The sequence below is a fragment of the Molossus molossus genome, unplaced genomic scaffold (genome assembly GCF_014108415.1).
Source record: "Molossus molossus isolate mMolMol1 unplaced genomic scaffold, mMolMol1.p scaffold_m16_p_4, whole genome shotgun sequence".
NCBI classification, from domain to species: Eukaryota; Metazoa; Chordata; class Mammalia; order Chiroptera; family Molossidae; genus Molossus; species Molossus molossus.
In genome coordinates, this window is record NW_023425377.1 from 59,204,626 (window position 1) to 59,226,415 (window position 21,790).

The 21,790-nt window shown below is 40.1% G+C and overlaps 3 protein-coding genes across 6 annotated transcripts in view; 2 read left to right on the forward strand and 1 right to left on the reverse strand.

The window, feature by feature from the left end:
• Positions 1-1,568, forward strand: part of KCTD9 (potassium channel tetramerization domain containing 9) — a 34,488-nt gene extending 32,920 nt beyond the window's left edge. For both annotated transcript variants that reach the window (XM_036240431.1, XM_036240432.1), the window contains one exon: positions 1,336-1,568. In XM_036240431.1, the coding sequence (XP_036096324.1) occupies positions 1,336-1,452 (117 nt within the window). In that variant the 3' untranslated portion in view covers positions 1,453-1,568. The remainder of the gene's footprint in view (positions 1-1,335) is intronic.
• Positions 1,569-7,463: 5,895 nt separating this feature from the next.
• GNRH1 (gonadotropin releasing hormone 1) lies at positions 7,464-11,731 on the forward strand. 2 transcript variants are annotated; one of them, XM_036240434.1, is made up of 4 exons: positions 7,464-7,505; positions 8,367-8,508; positions 9,842-9,955; positions 11,586-11,731. In XM_036240434.1, the coding sequence occupies exons 2-4, from the start codon at positions 8,368-8,370 to the stop codon at positions 11,625-11,627; spliced, it is 297 nt and encodes a 98-aa protein (XP_036096327.1). In that variant the 5' UTR covers positions 7,464-7,505; position 8,367; the 3' UTR covers positions 11,628-11,731. The 2 variants fall into 2 exon arrangements, with proteins under 2 accessions (XP_036096327.1, XP_036096326.1); XM_036240433.1 differs by lacking the exon at positions 7,464-7,505 and having other exon boundaries at positions 8,242-8,508.
• A 3,293-nt stretch (positions 11,732-15,024) lies between these two features.
• The window catches only part of DOCK5 (dedicator of cytokinesis 5), a 234,853-nt gene continuing 228,087 nt past the window's right edge, over positions 15,025-21,790 (reverse strand). The window contains exons 49-52 of one of the 2 annotated variants that reach the window (XM_036240517.1): positions 21,339-21,507; positions 20,556-20,694; positions 19,517-19,620; positions 15,025-18,929 (exon numbers count right to left, since the gene is read on the reverse strand). In XM_036240517.1, coding sequence (XP_036096410.1) covers positions 18,825-18,929; positions 19,517-19,620; positions 20,556-20,694; positions 21,339-21,507 — 517 coding nt within the window. In that variant the 3' untranslated portion in view covers positions 15,025-18,824. Of the gene's footprint in view, positions 19,621-20,555; positions 20,695-21,338; positions 21,508-21,790 lie in introns of both variants that reach the window. The other variant, XM_036240516.1, reaches the window with a different exon arrangement.

Sequence of the window (21,790 nt, forward strand, 5' to 3'; positions counted from 1 at the left end):
TAAGCACCATTATTTAATTTTTTATTATTTGTTACTGTCAGCTAACATGATGATTTTTTTCCTTGATTTTAGATGCCTGTAGTCAATGAACTGATTGCAAAGACTAATCAGGCAGCTGCTAACATTCTGTCCTAAAAGGTTATGTGCAGTTGCCTTTCTCTATGGTCCCCACCATCTCCAGGGACTTACTCAGAATCTCTGTCTCATCTGTCACTCTATAATCTCTTAAAAATAGTTTGCAATGATGGTGGTAGTTACACTGTTATGTGCATTTATTTAAACTCATTGAATTGTACACATTGGGTACAATTCTTGCCTGGCTGGTGTGGCTCGGTGGATTGAGCATTGTCCCATGGACCGAGAGGTCCCGGTTTGATTCCCAGTCAGGGCACATGCCTGGGTTGCAGGCTCAATCCCCAGTGTGGGGCATGCAGGAGGCAGCAGATCGATGTTTCTCTCACATCAATGTTCCTATCTCTTTCTCTAAAAAAAATCAATGAAAACATACTTTTTAAAAAAAAAAGCAGTTCTTTACAATAAAAATGTTAGGGGGGAGGAATGGGAAAATCCACTAAACAATTTAATCTTTAAGTAAAATCTCGCCCTGGTCGGTTTGGCTCAGCGGTTAGAGTGTCGGCCTGCGGTCCCGAGAGACCCGGGTTCGGTTCCCACTAAGGGCACGTACCTCGGTTGCAGTTTGTCCCCGGCCCTGGTTGGGTTGTGCGGGTGGCAACTACTCGATGTGTCCCTTTCACGCCAATGTTTCTCTTTCTCTCTCTCTCTCTCCCTCCCACTCTATCTGAACAAAATATCAAAAAAAATGTCTTCGGGTGAGGATAAAAATAAATAAATAAATAATTTTTAAGTAAAATCTCTTTCAGATTTTTAAAAATAGTCTCCCTTCACCCCACCCCACCTGTGCCTTTTATTGTTGTTGTTCTTGGATTGTGATAAAATTGTTTAGATAATATTTATTACATTGGAGTCCATTCTGGATTTTAAATGACTGATTCTAAAATACATGATCAGAAGGGACATGCTTCCTGTTAACCTCTCTCTCTTCTCTTTCTGCCTCTCTCATTCTGTGTGTGTGTGTGTGTGTGTGTGTGTGTGTGTGTGTGTGTATTTGTGGTGATCAGCCAGAGCATTAGCAGAGAGAACAAATAGAAATATTAGAAAATCTGACTTTCTTCTAAAACAGAAGTTTTCAAAAAATAACTGAGTTTTATTTTACAGCAACATTTTCCTAACATGGCCAGGAATCATTTTTGAGAAGAAACAGATAAAACCTTAAATCTCTATATTAGTTACACAGTTACTGTTTTTGTCTTACAGAACTGTGATCTGTCTGGGTGTGACCTTCAAGAAGCCAACCTGAGAGGTTCCAACGTGAAGGGAGCTATATTTGAAGAGATGCTGACACCACTACATATGTCACAGAGTGTCAGATGAGAATTTTAGGGCTAGAGAAAGATGCTCAAGATGAAAAATGTTTTCCTCATCATTTTTATTTCTCTACTCAGTTGTCTAGAAGAAATGACACTGTAAGGGAATTAAAAAAAAAAAAACAAAAACAACATTTAGAGGATCATGCTTGTTCTCAGTGGTACATAGGGGGAAAGTCACTTTTTCCCACATTCTGATTTTAACAGAGAAGCACTCATTTATTAAATGTAGGGAACAGGGATTAGATTGCTGCCTTTTGGGTGGAGTAGGGGGGTTTGCCTGGCTTAATGACCAGGAATAGTGTCTATTATATTTGCTTTTAAATAGGCATGATGTGGAAATACCATCTTAATTTGAAATGCATTTGAGGATTTTAATTTATGAGAAGCACAACATATGCAATTGTATTTATTGAGTCTCTAAATGTATATGGATATTTAAATTGTTAAACTTTATGAAAATTTTCAAGAGGTTGTTCAGGTTTATGAAAAGCTTTAGTGATGCCTCCCCTACTTGGCCTGTCACACCCTGTGAACATGCTGACAGCAGGCTCCCAAGGCTCTCTTTTCAGGTTCATGTTTATAATGTTTGTTTTTTTACAGCAAAATAGTAGCTGAATTTTAAAAATCCTCTATTCTTACTAGTTGAGACAGAGTTGAAAGAACGACATCATTGTCAGCTGAAGTTACAGTGGAACGCTCTGGAAGAATTCACTTATAGCAACAACTTTTAAATGAGCATTGTTCAGAATTTCATTCTAAGCAAGTTCCACTCAGTACCAGACCAGGCAATTTTATTTATTTGCATTACCAGCCTAGTTTCCTCCTGTACAGTCAAACACAGGAAGACAGTTCAAAACCAGAAAACCAAGGTGTGTTAATAATATTTAATTCAATGGCCAAATAGTTTAAACAGGACCAGCTTAGAAATAGACACTAAGTCTCAATCTACTGCAATCAAACTATAAAATATGAATGGATATGGCAAAGTCATATTTTAGAAGGCAACACAATATAATTACAGTAAAACCCTATAGTGGGGAATGAGGGATTTTAAACTGATTATAGCCACCAAAAAAACTTATGAAAATAAACGCATTTGACTGGTCTAAAATGTAATACCAATCAGTCAGTACCTGTGGTTCTTTTACTTATATTGTCTGGTTTGGTTTGGTTTTAATCAGTTTTAGCCTGATATTCTTGAGTCATTATCTCTCTGCAGCAGCAGAGAGGGGCCTGTGCTTCCCCACCAGTAAGCAGTGTCCGCACATCTGCCCTGCAAGTGGGACATAAGCTGTGTCCAAGTGGATTCTGCATTCTCCAGATTCATCATGTTGAGGCAGTGAATCATTAAAAATAATTCTCTCTCCTTTGGGAGGATGACATGTCTTGAATATTTACATAGCTTATTCTTCTATGTATACATATGCAAAGCTTTCCTTACAGTAAAGGGTATATATGCATAGTGGGAGGAGATCAGACCTTTACAGGTAAAGGAAAGCAACTTCAGAAATGAATTATTTTCTTTGCTTTATTATTTTTACCAAGAAAGAGAAATATTGTACTGAGAGATATCTATTTTCATAATCAATATGTGCCTAAATTATATTTAAATCATTTTGCTCTGTACTATATTTTCAATAATTATAGAATATGTTGTTCATCTACTTAAGGGTACCTCTGTAGACATAACTTAAAAGTACAGAAGTTCAAACATAATATTCTTAGAAACTACAGCCTTTAGATCTAATGTATACTACATTAATAAACAATGTGAAATGTTGAAAAGGAGTTTCTTGTCTTGCTTTTGAAAAGCACCACTTTCCATATTTTGCTTACATTTCTTTAATACGTATTGATGACTAGCCTTTAGAGCCTGGGTGGAAAAAGAAATACAGCATAACACTTACTAAGGATTAGTTTATTTATTTAATTTTGTGTGTGTGTGTGTGTGTGGTACGTGCCCTGAGCGGGAACCGAACCCGGGACTCTCTGGTCCACAGGCCGACGCTCAACCACTGAGCCAAACTGGCCAGGACTATTTATTTAATTTTTAAAAATTGATTTTAGAGAGAGAGGGAAATATCAGTTTGTTTCACTTATTTATGCATTCATTGGTTGATTCTTGTATATACACTGACTGGGGATCAAATCTGCAACCTTGGGGCATTAAAATGATGCCCTAGCTAACCAAGCTACTCCACCAGGTAGCCCGTAGGTTATTCAAAGTGTATAAAATAATTAAAATAAAGAAAAGGCCATTAAAGAAAATTTATTTGTTTAAGCATTATTTTATGATCCCCTTAAAATCTATTCCGCTCACACCACAAAGAAATTTCTAAAAAGAAAAGATTGGCTTCCAAAATTCATTTAATTTATGTCATTCTTTTAGCCAATGAACATTACCAGTTAGCTGTACTAGTCTGTTTAAATACATTGCCCCCAAAGCATTCTTGCCTGATGAGAGAGAGAATTTTAAGGAGGGAGGAAAGTTTCAAAATAGTAAAACTTCTGCCTGGCCGGTGTGGCTCAGTGGTTGAGCGTCAACCCATGCACCAAGAGGTCACCGGTTCGATTCCCCATCAGGACACTTGCCCAGGTTGTGGGCCCGATCCCCAGTAGGGCGCATTCAGGAGGTGGCCAATCAGTGCTCTCTCATGGATGTTTCTATCTCTTTCTACCTCTCCCTTCCTCTCTCTTTAAAATCAATTTTTAAAAAAAAATTTTTATTTTTTAAATAGTAAAACTTCCATTAGCCCTCGTGATGAAACACGTGTGTACACAGAGGCAAAAATATAGTCTTTGGGAAAGAGGGCTAGAAAATTATCTACATTGATAAGATGTAGTACTCTACTGCATAATTGTTTAGAGTAGTATTTTATGTTATGCTGTAATATAGCCTAGACTAGTTCTTTCAACTACAGTTTCAAAGAAATTTTAGTAGGAAATAATATAAATCTATTTTCCTGTGAAGGTTACCATCATAAATCAAGACTTGAATATTTTCTCCAGTTGTTCATTTTATTAATTGGTTGTTTATACTGTAAATATACCCTCAAGTCAACTTTAAATCATCTTTTTTAATCCTCACCCGAGGATATGTTTTTATTGATTTTAGAAAGATAGAGAGGGAAAAAAAACCATCAATGTGAGAGAGAAACGTTGATTGGTTGCCTCCTGTACCGGGAATCAAGCCTGCAACCCAGGTATGTGCCCTGATGAGGAATCAAACCTGAAACCTTTTTGGTGTATGGAATGACACTCCAACCAACTGAGCCACCCAGCCAGGGCTAAATCATCTTTAATATATGAAAAACCCTAGAATGTTATTAAATCTCTAAGGAAGTATTATTTTTCAAATTAAAAGGTACACCTCTGCAAAGAAAAGCAATTACTATATTTTACATACTTATTCAAGGATTAATTTTCTGAAACCCTTTCATTACCCTAGATATGACAGCAGGTGTTCAGTTCTTTCTGCTGAGACTTCAATTAGGGCAAAGAGGTTTGCAGCTATCATTCAACAAGATTACTAAATCATTATTGCTGCACTTTAATCATTTTAAGGTATTTCTTTTAATGCAGTTAATGAAGCCATTTTTCCTCTAAAGCCATACTTTACCATTAAGAAAATTTCTAAATTTAGAAAAAATTGGTAATTATAAAATTCAGTTATTTTAATCCAGTTTACTAAATTCAGCTTAATGGCAAATTGCTCTGTCCTTGGAAGTATGAAAAGAGTTAGAGCTTGTCACTAAACATCACCATTTTGTTAATTGCATATTTGGTACCTTATTTGATGTGGTAGAAAAATTAAACAAATTTGGCCTTTGCCCTTGATATCTATGACCTACCACAATACGAATGCAGACATAGAGGGTATAAAGCATACTGAAGGGACTCACAGATCATGTGGCTGTATTCATCTAAAAATTTCAAAGCATCATTCAAAAATTTAATACCAACTAACAGAAATAACAAGAAATCTAGTGATGCTTACCCAGAGGTAAATTGTTAATCTGACAGTAAGGGTTGGAAGTCCTAACTCCCATTTTATTAGTCCTAACAAAAACCGTATCTGCTTATGCAACACTGTTAGAAGCACATATCCTTCAGCAAACAGGAAATCAATTGGACAGTTTAAATGAACATTGTTCAAACATAATGAACTTGTGTTGAAAAACAGCCTCTCATTATCTTTCTAATATAATGATATAAGATTCCACTTCTTCATGTCAGAATGGCCCTTAAATTATTCAAAGTTCATAAAATAATTAGAATAATCATGTTTTATTATTATTTTTTAAATTCTCACCTGAGGATATTTTTCCATTGATTTTTCAGAGAGAGTGGGAGGGAGGGAGGGAGAGAGAGAGAGAGTGAAACATTGATGTGAGAGAGACACATTGACTGGTTGCCTCTTGCACAACCCCAACCAGGGCCAGGGATTGAACCTACAACTAAGGTACATGCCCTTGACAGGGAATCGAACCTCGACTCTTTAGTCCATGGGTCATTGCTCTAACTGCTGAGCCAAACCAGCCAGAGCACATTTTATTTTTAAAATTTTCTTCTATTTGCAATTGTATTTTAAAGTTTATCCTCTTCTCTAGCTTTTCCTGTGGATCTGATAGTCTCCAGAGAGAAAGAAGAGCAGAACAAGGGACTTCATTTGGCCAGGGCACCATTGCTCTTTTTTCTGAAACCCTTGCAAATGTAACTGTTCCAGAGGACACTGGGCAATGACTGATTATTTAACATCCTACCCAAGGAGAAACCGCCAATCCTGGCTTTATAATGACCAAATATCCGATTATTTTTAACCATTTCACTATCTAATATAACAGTCCTTATTGCCAATCGTACATGAAAATTTAATTCCGTGTCAGATTAAACATATCTTTGATGCAGAAATAGAGGAAGTGTTAGACTTAATCTGGTTAAAAGATCCTTCAATTAATTCATTTATTCATACCTATACTTACTGAATGCTAATTACAAATTTATTAACAGATGTTTAAATAAGATGGGATCCTTGACTATCTATCATGAGTTATATAGCCCAGTGGTAAATTAGGGAAATACAGTTATGTATTCAAATAAATGGTTCTCTCTCTCTTAAATAATTGCACTGTGTAAATAATATATGGAAGGGCTCACTGCTAGGCTGAAATATCTATCTGTAAAATTTGGATAATGATACGTATCCATTTTGCAGGACTGTTAATAATGAGTGAGATTGGTTTATTGACATAGCAGCAAACTATTATTTCTTATCTTTGTGCTCCCATTGCCTGTAGCACAGTGATTTGCATATTTTAACTGGATAGGTAAGCATTGACTGGAATGAGTCAAACTATTGACCTAAGTCTGCTCTAGATAGTCTTGAACTTAGTGTATTCTAACTACAACATTTCTGCTTACCTTTTTGATGCTATAGAAGGCTTTCAAGGTAAGTCAAGGAGGGAGCCTGGTGGGTAGGAGACTAGGGGATTTTCAAACTCATATAATATACTTTTGGGTTCTATATGGGCTTGGTGTAGGGCCAGTAATCACTTATTAATATTGATAAATCAGTTCCTTTGCAAACAAGGAATCTAAGCACTGAGACCAGCTCCCAGACACCTTCATGTCACCTTTCTATAATTATTACATGGTCTCATTTGTGAAAGTTTTTATGTGTGCATTTAGCATCACTTAATCTGACAGCTATTTTCCTTGAACTCTTGATAGGTCTGTCAATTTCAAGTGAAGCCAATTTTGCTAGATTTTAATCTCTTTGACTATAAAAGTCTTAGCTGAGGTTTTAATGGCCAAGTTAAGTAAATTTAACAGATATACCAGTGGGTGTTCCAATTACATACACCATTAAAGGGCTTTATGTGAGGATTAAAAATTATACTACTAAAAAATAGTCCGTGCAGTACAATTTACCAGCAGGAACGATTTCAGTGTTCTGGGAAAGTTTCATATAAAAAGAAGCTATGAAAATGAAAAGGCACAGTATTCAACACACTCTAAAGGAAGCTTGGCATTCTTTGGCTCTTTGCTCTCAGACAGGTAAAATGCTTTGTATTTCTGACCCATTTTTTGAGACTGCATGCTATTGTCTGTCTCTAGGGCTTTTACACTCTACAGTCTAAGTCCAGGTGTGATGATGTCTAAAGAAACACTGACCTTCATGGTCATTGTCACCCCTGGCCACAGAGATCTAGCTTTTGGGGAACTGCAACGGCTTATTGACCAGTATTTGATTTTGTCTTTAGCCTCTTCACATCAAATGAAAATTAATTTGAAGACTCTTTGTGAAAATTCCACATACCATTAGATAATTTGAGACTGCCTTTGCTGTGGAGGCATCTATCTGGTCTGGGACTCGGAGTTTTGAAAAGTGTTGAGTAAATCCTCCTGCTCTCTCAGAAGGTCCAGCCAGTACTAACGCATGGGAGGTGAGAGGAGAGATAGTCAGCAGAAGTAATTAGTACCTAGTGTAGCCATTTAATGTCAAAAATGGTATTTTTTAAGCCAGAAACTTTTAGTAGAAGCTACTTCTCAGAGCAGGTGGCCCAATTCTCTTTACCTCAGAAATGACACAATTGAAAACCAGTGAGAGGGGAAAAGGTTACGACAAAAAGGTAAACTTCCTAAGGGAGAAATCATGGGTTTGGATAACAAAATAAATAATGAAAATAAAAATAGACTAGTTTAGTTTAAAGAACTGATTTTGTCCTCAATGTCTAGAAAACTCAAGGCAAGTGAGTATGTGTGTTTCTACGTCTATGTGTGAAAATTATAGATGACTCCTACCTCCAGTGTCCATAGGGTTAGTGACACAATTGTTAGGCTTTTCACCCAAGAATTCTTCACCTTTTGCTCAACCCAGTCTGGGTCTATTTTGGTTTTTGCATTGATGTTCCTTAGAATGGAGCCAGTTCCGCAACGTCTAGCCGGACTCATTCTGCTGGCGCTGTGTGTGGCGGGCTGCTCTGGCCAGCACTGGTCCTACGGGCTGCGCCCTGGAGGGAAAAGAAATGCAGAAAACCTGATTAATTCCTTCCGAGAGGTAAGTCTCTCTCACCCTCAAAAGAAGACGTGGCTTATTTGGCTCAAACACCAAATATAGTTACTAAGTATATTAACCTTCTGTGTGTGCCCCAGTCATGCTCCCCTAAACTCCGTCCTAGGTATTCCGGGGATGATAAGACACTTACAAAGTCAAGTCCCATTCCTGCTCTCAAGTCAGATGAGGACTAATAAGGCAAAGAAAAGGAACAACTCCAAGAGAGTGCGGCCACAAGAGCAGGGTGGTGGTGTGCTCAGAGCACACAGAGCTGCCCAAGGATTAGAAACAGCAGATGCAGCCACGGCCTCCAGGGCAAGACGCTTCTCTGAGATTGGGAAAGAAAATCTTAGAACTTTTGCTTATGTTTTTTTCTTTGTTATTTCATCTTTTTAAAATACCTACAATTTAGGTCAGCAACACATTTTTATCACTTAAAAATTTATATCCTTATGAAGGGTTCATGCTCTATAATTTCTTTTTACTAATATGGGTATTTAAGCAAAGAAATCAGAGGCCACTAGAGCAGAGGAGTTAACAAGCTCAAGGAGACAAAATATATACTGTAAAATACGCTGGATTTAATTTCATATAAGTTATATTTCAGTAGTAATGTCAGCACTAACATAGAACATGTGGTATATTTGCATTTTTAATCCATAAAATGAGAGGCTGTATATGTTAGCTGGTTAATCCAAAAACCGTCAATGGATTAATAAAAAAAAACAGTTCTTGGATTTTTTGTTTGTTTTCTTTTGTTCTTAACTTAATGGGAGACAATCGAGGCCTAAAGGATGAGTGAGCCGGGGCTGGGGCACAATACAAGCCTGGGAATGGGAAGCTCAGCTAGAAGGACTCACAACCACTTTGTCTTCATTGGAAAGAAATCTTTCTTCTTGGAGAAATAATAAAGAAAATTAGTGTGACATCAAGAAGCCCCAGCATTAGCAGTCTCCTTGACACAGATTGTATGTGAAGCAACTCATCTGACTATGGCATACTTAGAAAAAACTAGAAAATAAACAGCAGTCCTATTCATAACTATAAGCTCTTGTATATTTTGTATATACTGTCTTCCCATGAGTTAGAAGCACTTCATTCCCATCAGCTCTAGAGAGAAACATCCTCTCCTTGCCACCATCACCCCAGAACCCTGTATCAATCTGCAAAGATAGCCGACGGCAGATGGGTGTTCCTCAAGCCCCATCCCAATCCTGCAAATTTCTCAGTCCCACATCCACCTTGACCTGTTTTCCACAGGTAGTGTTTAGTGGAAATGAAAAATACTGTGTCATTTCTTGGTCGCCATCTCCAAGAATCACATTTTTTTCTTCAGAGAACCAAAGAGGCTGATCCAGTAGCAGAACCTCAGCGCTTCGAGTGCACCCTTCTCCAGCCACGGCCCGTCCGCAGCGTCCGCAGCGAGCTGCGAGGAGCGCGAGGAGCGCGGGTGAGTTATTGCGCATGACCAGGAGCCTTGGGGATGGAGCGGACCCTGGGCTGAGGCCTCTCTTCCCGCCAAGCTGAGTTTCTTCTGTGGTAGAGCCTCACTCTCTCATGACTCCTGCTTTCAGTGGTTAGACAGTACAATGGTTAGAACCTTTTTTTTTTCTTTCATAAATTAAATTGAAATCACCCTGTAACCTTTATCTGCTGATGTTGGCGGTAGCCTTTGGGATGATGGACAAAACAAATTTCTTCCCATTGCTCTATGTCATTTCTTCAGTATGTCCACATGTTCTTCATATATACACTCTAGACTCGTCTTCTCTAGATAACCATACCTCTCCACCAGTTTTTCAGTTGTTCTTGGTATGACATTCTTTTCCCTGGGAAATGCAGAAGTCAAAGTGGTGCTCTAGTTTAACTTTTAATTTTTTTTCTTTATTGATTCTAGAGAGAGAGGAAGGGAGAGGGAGAGGGAGATAGAAACATCATTGAGTAAGAACATCGATTGGTCACCTCCTGCATGCCCCCTACTAGGGATTGGGCCCACAACCTGGGCATGCACCCTGACCGGGAATCAAACTAGTGACCTCTTGGTGGATGGGTAAATGCTGAGCCACACCGTCCGGGCTATTTTAATTTTCCCTTTGGAATAAAAAAAAAAATCAAATCTAGTACATTTATAATTCAGAGCCACATATTTGATTTCCAGTTTTCTGATTGGACTATAACAATCTCCAAATTCTCACCAAGAATGGAAATATAGCCCTGGCCAGAGTTCCTCAGATGGATGGAGCATTGTCCTGTGTACTGAAGGGTTATGGGCTGGATTTGCAGTCAGGGCACACACCTGGGCTGTGGGTTTGATCTCTGGCCAGGACACTTACAGAGGGTGAACAATTGATGTTCTCTTTCACATTGATGTTTCTCCTTGTCTGTCTCTCTCTCTCTCCCCTACCCTCTCTCTCAAATCAATAAGCATATCCTAGGGTGAGGATTAAAAAAAAAAAAAAAGTAATCCAATATAGGCTTCTGATTTTCAAAAAAAGCATAAAGAGAATTGAATATAGAAATTGAATCTTAAAGTCAATGTTGGTGTTCTCTGAGCTCCATGGTCCACTTATTTGTGCAGTTAGAAGGCATGACTGTTAATTGTGTTATGCCCAGGAGCAGGAAAACCCTGAATAAATTACATAAATTAAGATATAGTTTTTATTTTCTCCATTGACTTGAACTTCCACACCCATAGAAAAAAGGAAAACGCAGACAGGCATCTTTATTTCCTTTCTTTTTCTAATCCTGCTTACCGCATGATAAAAATATAACAAGCACTAAAATTTCCCAAACAGAACATTAGAAAGAAGGACTTGAAGCAAAAGCTAGGTTAATAGCAAACTGATAGTTCAGACCGTTCTTCCACCTTCTTCCTCACATCTATCCTTCAATCATTAATGTAGATTTCATTATCAACAACTTTGAAAGACATGATTGCATATCTCTTTAGCATTTCTAGTGCACAAAACAAATGAATCTTTTATTTCTAAATTGATATTTTAGGAATAATATATCAAAAACATAATAAAATTCAGCCAATAAAATTAACCTTGATTATATTTGTTACTCATATTTTTCAGGAAAGTCTGATTGAAGAGGAAACTGGGCAGAAGAAGATTTAAATCTATTGGTCCGGAAGGAATGGCAACACTTAAGTATAATTCTGATTTTGAAATTTGTGACCCATTTAATATCTGTAAATTGTGTGAATTTCAGAAATTCTTATGCCACATTTCACATAGTTCAAGATGAAGTCTTGTGAATAAAGTGGCATAAACTACTAAGTCTTTCTCTAACTCAAACCTCTGCTGGGGGAGGGACATTGTAAGCCCACAAACGGTAGTCGTCTGAATGTGTCTACAGGGCAGGTGAGAAGAGAGATTGTTGGCCAGGAATCTCAGGTTCTCCTCCCTGCATCCACAAGGACAATAGTCACATATTGGTCTGGGCCAAAAAACCTGATTTAGCTAAAGTGTTCTGGGATTGTAGCTTTATTTTTGACCCTATCCTACAGAAGTTGGATGGGGCCTTGGCCAAGTCTTCCTCCCCAGATTGTCTCCAATCCCTCTGAAAGTCAGCTGGCACCTGAGAGAGGCCCAGGGGAAAGGCCTCACTCAGCTCCGGGTCCCTTGCCTCTGCCAGCTCCATGTGGTCTCTCCAAGTTCATCAGAGCCAGTGGTGCACTCTGAGTGTCGGGACCAAGACCGAAGAATAAGTGTTCACCTGCCTGATCTTTGTTATTTCTCTTGAGAAACACTATGAAGTATAGTCAGTTGAAGACAGGTGCTCCCCATACCCTTGGTCAAATGGCATTGCACCGTTCATTCTCCACAAAGTGCCAGATTGTGTGCAAGAAAATGTGCATATTTTCATGACCACTCATGATGACCAGGGAAAGTAGGTACAGTATTATCTTCCCTTCGAAATGAAGAAACTGGGGCTCTAACAGTTTGAGAGACAGACACACTCAGGTCAGGGTCCATGGTCGGTGACTGTGCTGCACATGATGAGCGGCCGTGGAACTGGACCTAGCAGCTCAGTTATTTTGTTCACTGGAGCTGAGACAGGAAACGGGCTCCTGTGTTAACTGAGTTTTACTGGTGACCATTTCTCCAGGAGGTCCCAGACACAGTAACACTTTCACATTTATCCCTATCACTTCCAAGAGACTCTGAGACCATTTGGAAACTCACATTTCAGATAACTTGTTTGGCGTCACTGCAACAAATTGTGCCTGTATTCATTCACATGGGAAGACTTAGGCCTTTTTTTCTCTTTTTTAATCAAAGAGATGAAACCTTGCCCTGGCCGGTTTAACCCAGCAGTTAGAGTGTCGGCCTGCGGAGAGTCCTGGGTTCGGTTCCTGCTAAGGGCACATACCTCGGTTGTGGTTCATCCCCTGCCCCTGTTGGGGTCGTGCAGTTGGCAACCAGTTGATGTGTTTTTCCTTTTTTTCTTTATTGACTTTAGAGAGAGAAAGGGAGAGGGAGAGATAGAAATACCGATGAGAGAGAACATTGATTGGCCGCCTCTTGCACGCCCCCCTACTGGGGATTGGGCCCACAACCTGGGCATGTGCCCTGACCGGGAATCGAACCGGCAACTTCTTGGTGCATGGGTCAATGTTCAACCACTGAGCTACACCAGCCAGACTGATGTGTCTCTTTCACATTGATGTATCTTTCTCTCTCTTCCTCCCTCTCTCCCTCCCGCTCTATCTGAAGATAAAAATGCAAAAGTGTCCTCGGGTGAGGATAAAAAAGAAGAGAGAGATGAAACCTTCCTCCTTCTCTCCCTGGCCCTCTACCTCTAAAAAGAGCAAGACATGGGTTAGGGAATTTGAACAGGGCTCAGAAACATGGTGGAGAAAAACCTCCCTTTTTAGTACAAATATTTATTACTGTACAATGCTAGATTTCTCAAATATTAAACCATTTGTGGAATCTCTAAAACTGAATTAAAGAACTTCTTCAGTCCCACTTCAATGAACTTAGGTAGTCATGTGCTCTATAATCTACTTTATGGAACAAGAGGCAAAACTGTGTACGTTTATCAGTCAATACATCCCAGGCAGGATTAGAGGCTCCCAGTTGTCAGTCATTCAGTAACTATTTTTTGTACAAAAACAATATCCTTTACAGTCTTTATATTAGTTTACATATTATAAAAAGGAAACATACTCACATACTTTATATATTTTGTTTGGGGTCTGAGGTTTCCTTTGTCAAAGCTTGTCTTTGGGACAATTTCTTTGGACCCAGCTGTGGGCCTCCCTGAATGGGATCAAGATGCCCTTCCGGCTGATGTTGGAGGACTGGGATGGTATCTGGTGGTTTGCAACTTATATAAACATATTTGATTTTCAAATGGCCAAGTGATTGAGGGGGAGGAGAGTAAAAATGACACTTTTATTACAATTTTAAGCATTTTCCTGAATCTGAAGAACTCTCTAACTCATCAGTGTAGCTTAAAAAAAAAGGCTGCAGCCTTTCAAAATAAAAGGTAGAGAAACATAAAACATGATAGATTTAATTAAATGAGTTCTTAAATATACATGGCTTTAAATGATAAAGTAACAAAAAGAAGGAACTGAAAATAGACAATTTTAGCAGAATTTGTAGTATTCTAGAGATGGTTGGGGAAAAAGCCAAGAATTACTGTATGAGATAGCAGCACTTACAAATTTGGAAGGGGCAAGGTGCTCTAAAAGTAGTATTTTTCATTGCAGATTCCCTAGGGAATCTTTCAAAAAGATTCCCTAGGTTTATTGACTCATATCTGCATTTTAAACAAGCATCTGGTAAATCTGATGTAACAGAGAGTGAAGCATTTCTGCTCAAAGAAGTAATACACTGCAAATGTTTCAAAAAACATTAAATTTGTGTGCATAAAGCCAGGACTTACACCAGCAGAGCTATTCTAGTGGAGATGTGGCCGTACTCTCGCTCCAAACCCACCCTCCATTAGCACTAATTTTCTCAGGCTGTTGTTTCCTCTAAGGTGGTGGTTCTCAAACTTGCCCTAATCTTGTAATAACATGGAGAGATTTTAAAGAAATACTAATGCCCAGGTCCCACTCCTTGCCCTTGGAAATTCTGATTTCTTTGGTCTGGGCTGTATGACCTCTTCCCAGGTGATTCAACTGTTTAACCTAGTTTGAGAATTGGTTCCCATCTTTTCCAAGAAAGTTAAAGGTACTCCTTTAACCTCTTTATTTCCCTGTCACTCTGCCTAATTGTCTGTGGTGAATGAGAAAAGAAGTAGAACCTAGTGTATTAAATGAACTGGTCAGCTCAGGAGCCAAAGGGATGGATAGAGGGGTCAGGGCAGAGAAAAACCAAATAATTTGCAGTTTTACTGTTTCTAGGTAAATAAGACTCTATGATCCCACAGTACACGTTTAAATTAATAGGACCCGTAGTGAAAGGAGGCCAGGAGGGACTCTGGGTGTGATGTGTCATAAAGAAGGCTTCAATAAAAAGTTCAGGAATGATTTAATTTCATTAATGTATGGGTAATAACAAACTAAACACTTATGTAAGAAACTTTAAAATACATTTTCCATTTTTAATTTAAAAAATAAATAACAGCAAATCTGAACAAAATTTTTCTACTTCAATGCACATCTTCCTGTCCACGTTCGAAACCCAAGTAGTTTACAAAATCATGGCAACAGAGCTTTGACAAGTTGAAATGAACAACTCAAAACCTTACTGGAGAGTGAGTGTGGGCAGGGCTACCAGGGAGCAGCTTTGGCTGGATTAAGAATCAGTCTGAAATCATCAATGTGGAGAAAAACGTTTTCCTTTTGTAGATTAAAAGTGATGTTCCACTCAACCCACCCAAAGACAAACTTACCTTTTTAACTTAATTTTAAAATCCCACTTGGTCATGGTGCATAGACCTAAAAGTCTACAGAAACTCAGTTTCTTTTTGACTCTTTCATTCACTTAGAATAAAAGAAAACTAGAGCTGAAAAGATTCTATAAATCATGTAACCTCAAAAATGTGTTTTCTTACATGAGGAAATTGAGGTCCAAGAACTGACTATATATTGACTTGCCAAGAAGTATGCTATTGTTTCTTGATGGTGGGGTTTTTCTTTCTTTTTCATTATACCCAAGAGTGAGAGGAAAGGAATTTGAAGTCAATTGTGTCTGGATCTGAGAGGTGGTGATGTGTGTACCACTGTTCAATTTCATCCATCTGTACACTGAGATTTGTGCACTTAACTGTATGAAAGTTATGTCTTGATTTTAAAATACGAAGTGACCCCATGCAGCTAGAGGGAAGGGCTCCTGCAGCTTGGAAAGAGCTAACAAAGGTAGATTATCAAATTCTGCTTTAGCTCTTTTTCTTAGGGATTTGCAGTGACAGCAGAGTTGAGGGGTCTCCATGATAGAAAATTACTACAATTCTGGAGTCAAGGTGTGAAGGTGAGGGGGGTAGAACAGCATGACCCAGTAAATTTATCTATTTAGGGGTTCACTTTTCTTCAATACCACTCTCTTCCCATCCCACAATACACCATAATCTTTGTATACTGGGGCTGTTCCCAATGAAGACAACGAACTTCCACATCCTGAGGGTGTGGTACAGTGCCTGTCATTTAGTAACAGCCTAATATATGTTGAAACAATTCTTGAAAAAAGACCTCAAAGCAAGAAGTCACCAGGACAGATAAAGAAGAGATTACAAAAAATACCCCATAAGCCAATATTCACAAAGGCTGTGATAATTTGGGACTAATTTCAATCTCTTCCAATATACTAAAGAGTTCTTCTTAAGAAACATAAAAAACAGTGCTTTCTCATTTTATCCCCGCCTCTCATCTCTCCTATGATTAACAGAATCAAGGCATTTCTTTGCAGTCTTCCTGTGACTTCAGGACACACACTATTCATGATGTTTTGTCAAACAAAACTCTTTCCTACAAATAGCTTCCCAAGAAGATGAACCTTCCAATGTCCCCTGTCATATATTACTCACATTACCTGGAATCCTTTCTGTTCAGGCAGGAGAGACCTAGTATTTCCATTCATGTGGGAAGGGAATCATGAGAAAATGTTATATTGAAGAAGAGAAGGTATCTGCCATGTGTGTATGAGGTCTCCCCAGCCTCTGATCGAACACCAGACTGCAAGACTCACTTCCACCACTCTGAAGGAACGTGCTCAAGGACTTTATTCTTTTGTAACCCAGCTTACATCTTTCTATTTTAATGGCAGCCCGAGAAGTGAATCCCCCTCCAGCCAGTGTGTGGAGCAGTTTCTCAGAAGTGTCTTCAGACTGTGCCTAAGCCCTGCATGGCCTTTCTGTTCCCCTTTTTATTCCCTCCCTTCATTCTCTTGAGTTCTTTCCACTTACAGTCCTCTTCAGTTCTTATTAACACCATGTCTCTGGTCATAAATAATGATGTAAAAGGTCCCAAAAGCTGTCATCTTCTAGAGACCAACTGTATGTGCAGAACCAACCTGCATTCACATTACAGATGATCTTAAAAAGACGATCGATAATGCTCTTAGGGAGCCCAGACCTTACTCTGGTCGAGCAGAGAAAAGAAAGGACCATTTGGTGAGTATCTACCACTTCACATATTTGATGTCATTTAAATCTCCCAACCACCTGTGTGGCAAATATGATCCCCTTTTTGAGAAGTGAGGAAACAAAAACTCAGAACATTTCAAATAATTTGAGGGAGTTTGATGATTTCAAACCAAATGGGTTTACTTCCAAAGCCCAGGCGCTTCCCATCATACCACACTGTAGGTTCTCCCAGGCGAGTAAAACCTAACCCTTTCCCCACTTTTCCCTATGTGTATTCATTTTTTGAGGAACGCAGGGCAGTCTCACAGGTTTACTTCCCTGACCCTGTGATGAATCAATACATCGCTCCTAAAAGAGGGGTGGTCAGGCAAGCATGCACATAGATGCAGGCAAGCAAATCCAAATTCTCAGAGGTGATATCTCTGCTCTCTGTCTCAAAGGAAAGGGGACTGGGCCACGTGTAGAAGGGACCCTGCTGAGCCCCCCACATGGTGACCTAGAGGATCCACAGTCAACAGGTTGTCTACTTGGCCATAAACACCTATGTAGTATAGAAAAACCTGGGCCATTTCCATTCTTGCTCCAACTAAGGGTGTGAGTTAGTTTGTCAGCACTGTCTCCTACATGTGCTACCTGGCTATGGCCTCATTTAGCAAACTGGGTTGTTAGTAAGAGTCTGTAGTAGGATTATCTGTGTTCAATCTCAGTTTCCTTATCTATAAAATAAGGAGGTTGTTTGTATGACTTTTAAGGTCTTCCTAGCTCAAAATGTCTTTAACTTTGTGTGGCTGTTGATGTGTGTAGGTAAAGTTTGATCTCCTAAATCACATTAGTACCACAAACACATAATCAGATTAAATCCACAATCAAGAGGAATAAATAATCAAAAGGCAGTATTGCACTGTATTCTCAGGGTAAAACCAGGCTGCAGATAGCGGCTGCCGAGCCATCCAAATGGGGGCTGGAAGAGAAACTGTTGACACTGGGCTTCTAAGTCCCTTATATCCAGTGATTTGAGCTCAGAAGAGGTAAACAGGACAAGTAACTGTGCAAAAGAAAGGATTTCAAACACGTCCACAGCAGTAAGGTGCCAGTGCTGTGCAGGGAGGGTCATAATGGGGAGTGTGAGGGACTCCTGGGCGAAGCACGGACAGCTTCCCCATTACACAAGTGGGTGTGCGGTGGGGGACAGGAGCTCAGGGCTCACAGGAATCCATGGTTTTCAATAACTGACAGCCATTCATACTTCAAAGCAGCCAGTCTTCATTAAAAAGATGTTCTTTTCCTCAAAAAACACAGTAGACATTAGAAAGATGATTATTTCAGTTACCAAAGTACTTGATATCAGTCTCTCCCACTATGTTACATGGGATCGAAGATGTCCATGTGAGAAAAGTAAGCCTCAAGCACAACTTTTCAGAAGCAAAGCAAGAAATCCACACAAAGGGTGGGTTTCTAGGGTTCTCTGTGACCACCACCACGGAAGAACTCATCCAGGCTCTCACAGGCCTGGCGGCTCCTCCTGTGAGAAGTGCACAGGACTGGGTGAACTGTGGAATTCCACGTGAATTAAAGCTGTCGCATGGCCTCAGGCATGGATCAAACAGAAGGTAGGAAAGAACAAAACCAGTTATGAACTGGCGAACCTCATCCCAGAACAGGAAAGGCTGTCCGCAGGGGGCCTGGTACGACCAGGACTCTGCCTCCTGGAGGCCAGCTCTCAGGCATCAGCTGTCCAAGGTGCTCTGAGTTTCAGAGAGAGTACAAGATCCTTATTGGGGTCCAGGCTCAGAAGAAAGGATGCCAGATTTCCGAGCTTTGGGAGGTGGTGGGGGTGGGACTTGGGCTTCTCTTCGCATTGGCAAAGGGGGAGCAATCTGAGGGAGCAAATGAAAACAGAAATGAGTATTATCTTTTTCCCAATTCTGCCTTCTCTTCCACATTTCCAACACTCCGCTTTAGGCTCTAACTAATCTGACTATCTACACAGCCTTTGCTGAGTAGAAAGAGAAGACAAACTGATGTATCCTCCCTTGTTCGCCTTGAGTTGAGCTGATATACACCAGCACTGCTATATCCCCAAAACTTGGGTACTTGGCACGCCTAAACTCAATAAACATTTGTTAAATTATAGAAGGAAACCCGTCAGAGGCCATTCCAGAGTGACTGTCACTCAGAGGTAAACTCTTCAAATATAAACCTGTCACTGTCTATTTCCCCCACCAGCACCCTGGGTGAGGTACAGAGCAAAGCTCTACCTTCAATCAGATGAAAAGGTCTACCTGCATACTGAGCCTTCCCATCGAAAGCTGCCCTATCTTTTATGGTTGCAGGAATGAACCAAGAATTCATCAGAGTGACAAATCCTGTGGAAAAAATCTTCCCAACTAAGAAGCCTGGAAGAGCCAAGGCTGCAGTCCCACAAGTGGTGCTGTCTGACCTGGGTCAGCTGTCCTTCCCCTACCTCCGTGGAGTCCCTCTGGCTGCTCTCATAGGGCTTGCTTTTGGGGGGCGGGGGAGGTGGCAAAGAAGCAGTCATCAACGCATCTGTCTGCAAAGATGGGGAGCCTAGAAATGATACAAAGGGGATGAAGGCAGAATTAACTCATCAAAGAATCTCACAGAACTTCTGGTTGCCATAGTAACACCTCAACCAATTGGCCAATCACATTGCTAAGCTCGTATTCCATGACTTCTGTGGACAAAATGAAGCCCTGTCCTTACCAAATGCAGCACCCTTCATTCACCAGGTCTTACAGGAAGCCCTGAAGTAAAAATTCTATTTTTTTTCGGGGTCTTTATTATTAAGATGAAGATGAGAACATTTTCTAGGACTTAGGGTGTTACTCTTTTCTCTGACATTTCCCAAGTGCTTAAAAGAATGTCACATAATAGGTGGTCTATAAATACTGGTTAAATTTAACTGAACTGCCTTTGTTTTATCATTTAAGAGTACGATATCCACTTCCTCCAGGATCACTTACCTGATGATCTCTGACTCTCGGTTGACTACTGCCTCCCATTTGGCACAACTCACCCTCCAGTTTTCCTTTATACCAAGGTCACCTTGGTATTCTTCTTAGGCAGTTTCTACCGCTGATTCCCCAAGACTGACTGTATGTAGTTTATGGAACAGGTCTACTTCTGTCCTTATTTTGGACCCTTGTCTATATAATGTACAGGACTATCTACTCAGTAATTCATAAGGTACTTGCTTCCTCTCTGGTCTCGTCTGGATCTACCTCATTTATACTTTCATAATTGGACAAGGGGCATTGAGACCCTTGGAGCATTATAAAGAAAAGTGAATGAGTCCTAGCAACCTCAAGGCTCTTTAGTTTGGCAAGGACCAGTCTAACTGTATTATACCCACTACCACTGCACTGAACCAACTTCACAATAATCTCATATACCTTGTGAATGGTACAAAATTGCCCAGGTTGATAAACATATTCCATTCCTAGTAAAACAAATTTAAGGGATTTATGTACAGGAAAACTTACTTAGGGTCCTGATAGCTTTAGGAGTGAGTGGAGGCGGGTTCAAGGTGGTTGACAGAGGAGGTGAAGAACCATGAAATGGTGTTAGCCGATTGTCCAACAACTGGAGACTTTTTGGCCTTTGTGCTTTTCTGGCTGGACTCTAGTGTGGGGGTGGGAAAAAAAGAAATACGTCCTCACGGTGAGGACGGCTGAATACATCAACGCGGGACAACCTTGTCTGCTGAGCAGAAACTTGTCAAAGGGCATAATTCCAGGAGCCACTTGTAAGCTTAGCACATTATCATGTGGTGGGCACCCTGGCAAAAACTACTAACAGGCAATCCCTGAACCATAGATTATTTTCTGGCTGGTTCTGGACTTCATTTTAACCACAGTTGGATTGTGTCATTAGGTTGGAAATGAGCCCCCCCGGTTCTCAGGGAAAGCTGGTCTTGCCGCACTTGATGTGGCTTTACAGAAGAAAAAGTATCTTTTATTTTTTTAAGTTAAAAAAAGAGAAATGACAGTGTTTGGACTAACTTTTGGAACATGGCAGTGAGAACCACAACTCCAGTGTCAACCCAAATGTTTACATTGTGGGGAAAGATCTGCACCATCACTGACTTAGAGACTCAGATTCTCTGCACGTGCTTTTCTTAGCACAGTCTGAGATCTGACACCGCAGGCTGCTTGTCCTGAGAAGCCAGGACAGGCTTCCCTCTGGTGACGCAGAGCTGCTAACTCAGTGGTGGTAAGTCCGGCTATGGGAATGCACTGGGAAACCTCTGGTGCATTTTTTTTTACCATCAGATCAGGTTCTGGCACTTTCTCTGCGATGACCTGGGACTTGCTCAGGCTCCATTCTTTTCTCTTGAACTTGCTGATCCGGTTCTCACTGTCCTCTTTGAGGGGCAGGTCTTCAACTCTGGCACCTGACGAGGCCCTGCGCTCCAGAAGTGGCTCCAGGATGGACCTATCAGCGAGACAGGGGCAAATCACAAGTCATAGATCACTTGACAATCAAAATTTACTCCAAAAAGACCAGGCACGATGATTTCTCAACCTAATCTTGACCTGACTTCCCCCTTAGGTTCTAGATTTGAATTTCCAGCTGCCAACAGAACATTTTAAGATATACACGTACAGAAATTAGACCATGAAACAAGGGGAAGAAAATATTAGTGACTACTTCTTTTATCCCAGGAAGAGAAGGTCTTATTAAACTACAGGCGAAGACGGGATTCACACAGTAAAAG

Excerpts from the sequence above, each read along its gene's own strand:
- GNRH1 (XM_036240433.1), top strand. The coding sequence starts at position 8,242 with ATGACTCCTACCTCCAGTGTCCATAGGGTTAGTGACACAATTGTTAGG. Across the intron at positions 8,509-9,841 it reads TGATTAATTCCTTCCGAGAG|AGAACCAAAGAGGCTGATCC; the intron begins GTAAGTCTCTCT and ends TTTTTTCTTCAG. Across the intron at positions 9,956-11,585 it reads GAGGAGCGCGAGGAGCGCGG|GAAAGTCTGATTGAAGAGGA; the intron begins GTGAGTTATTGC and ends CATATTTTTCAG.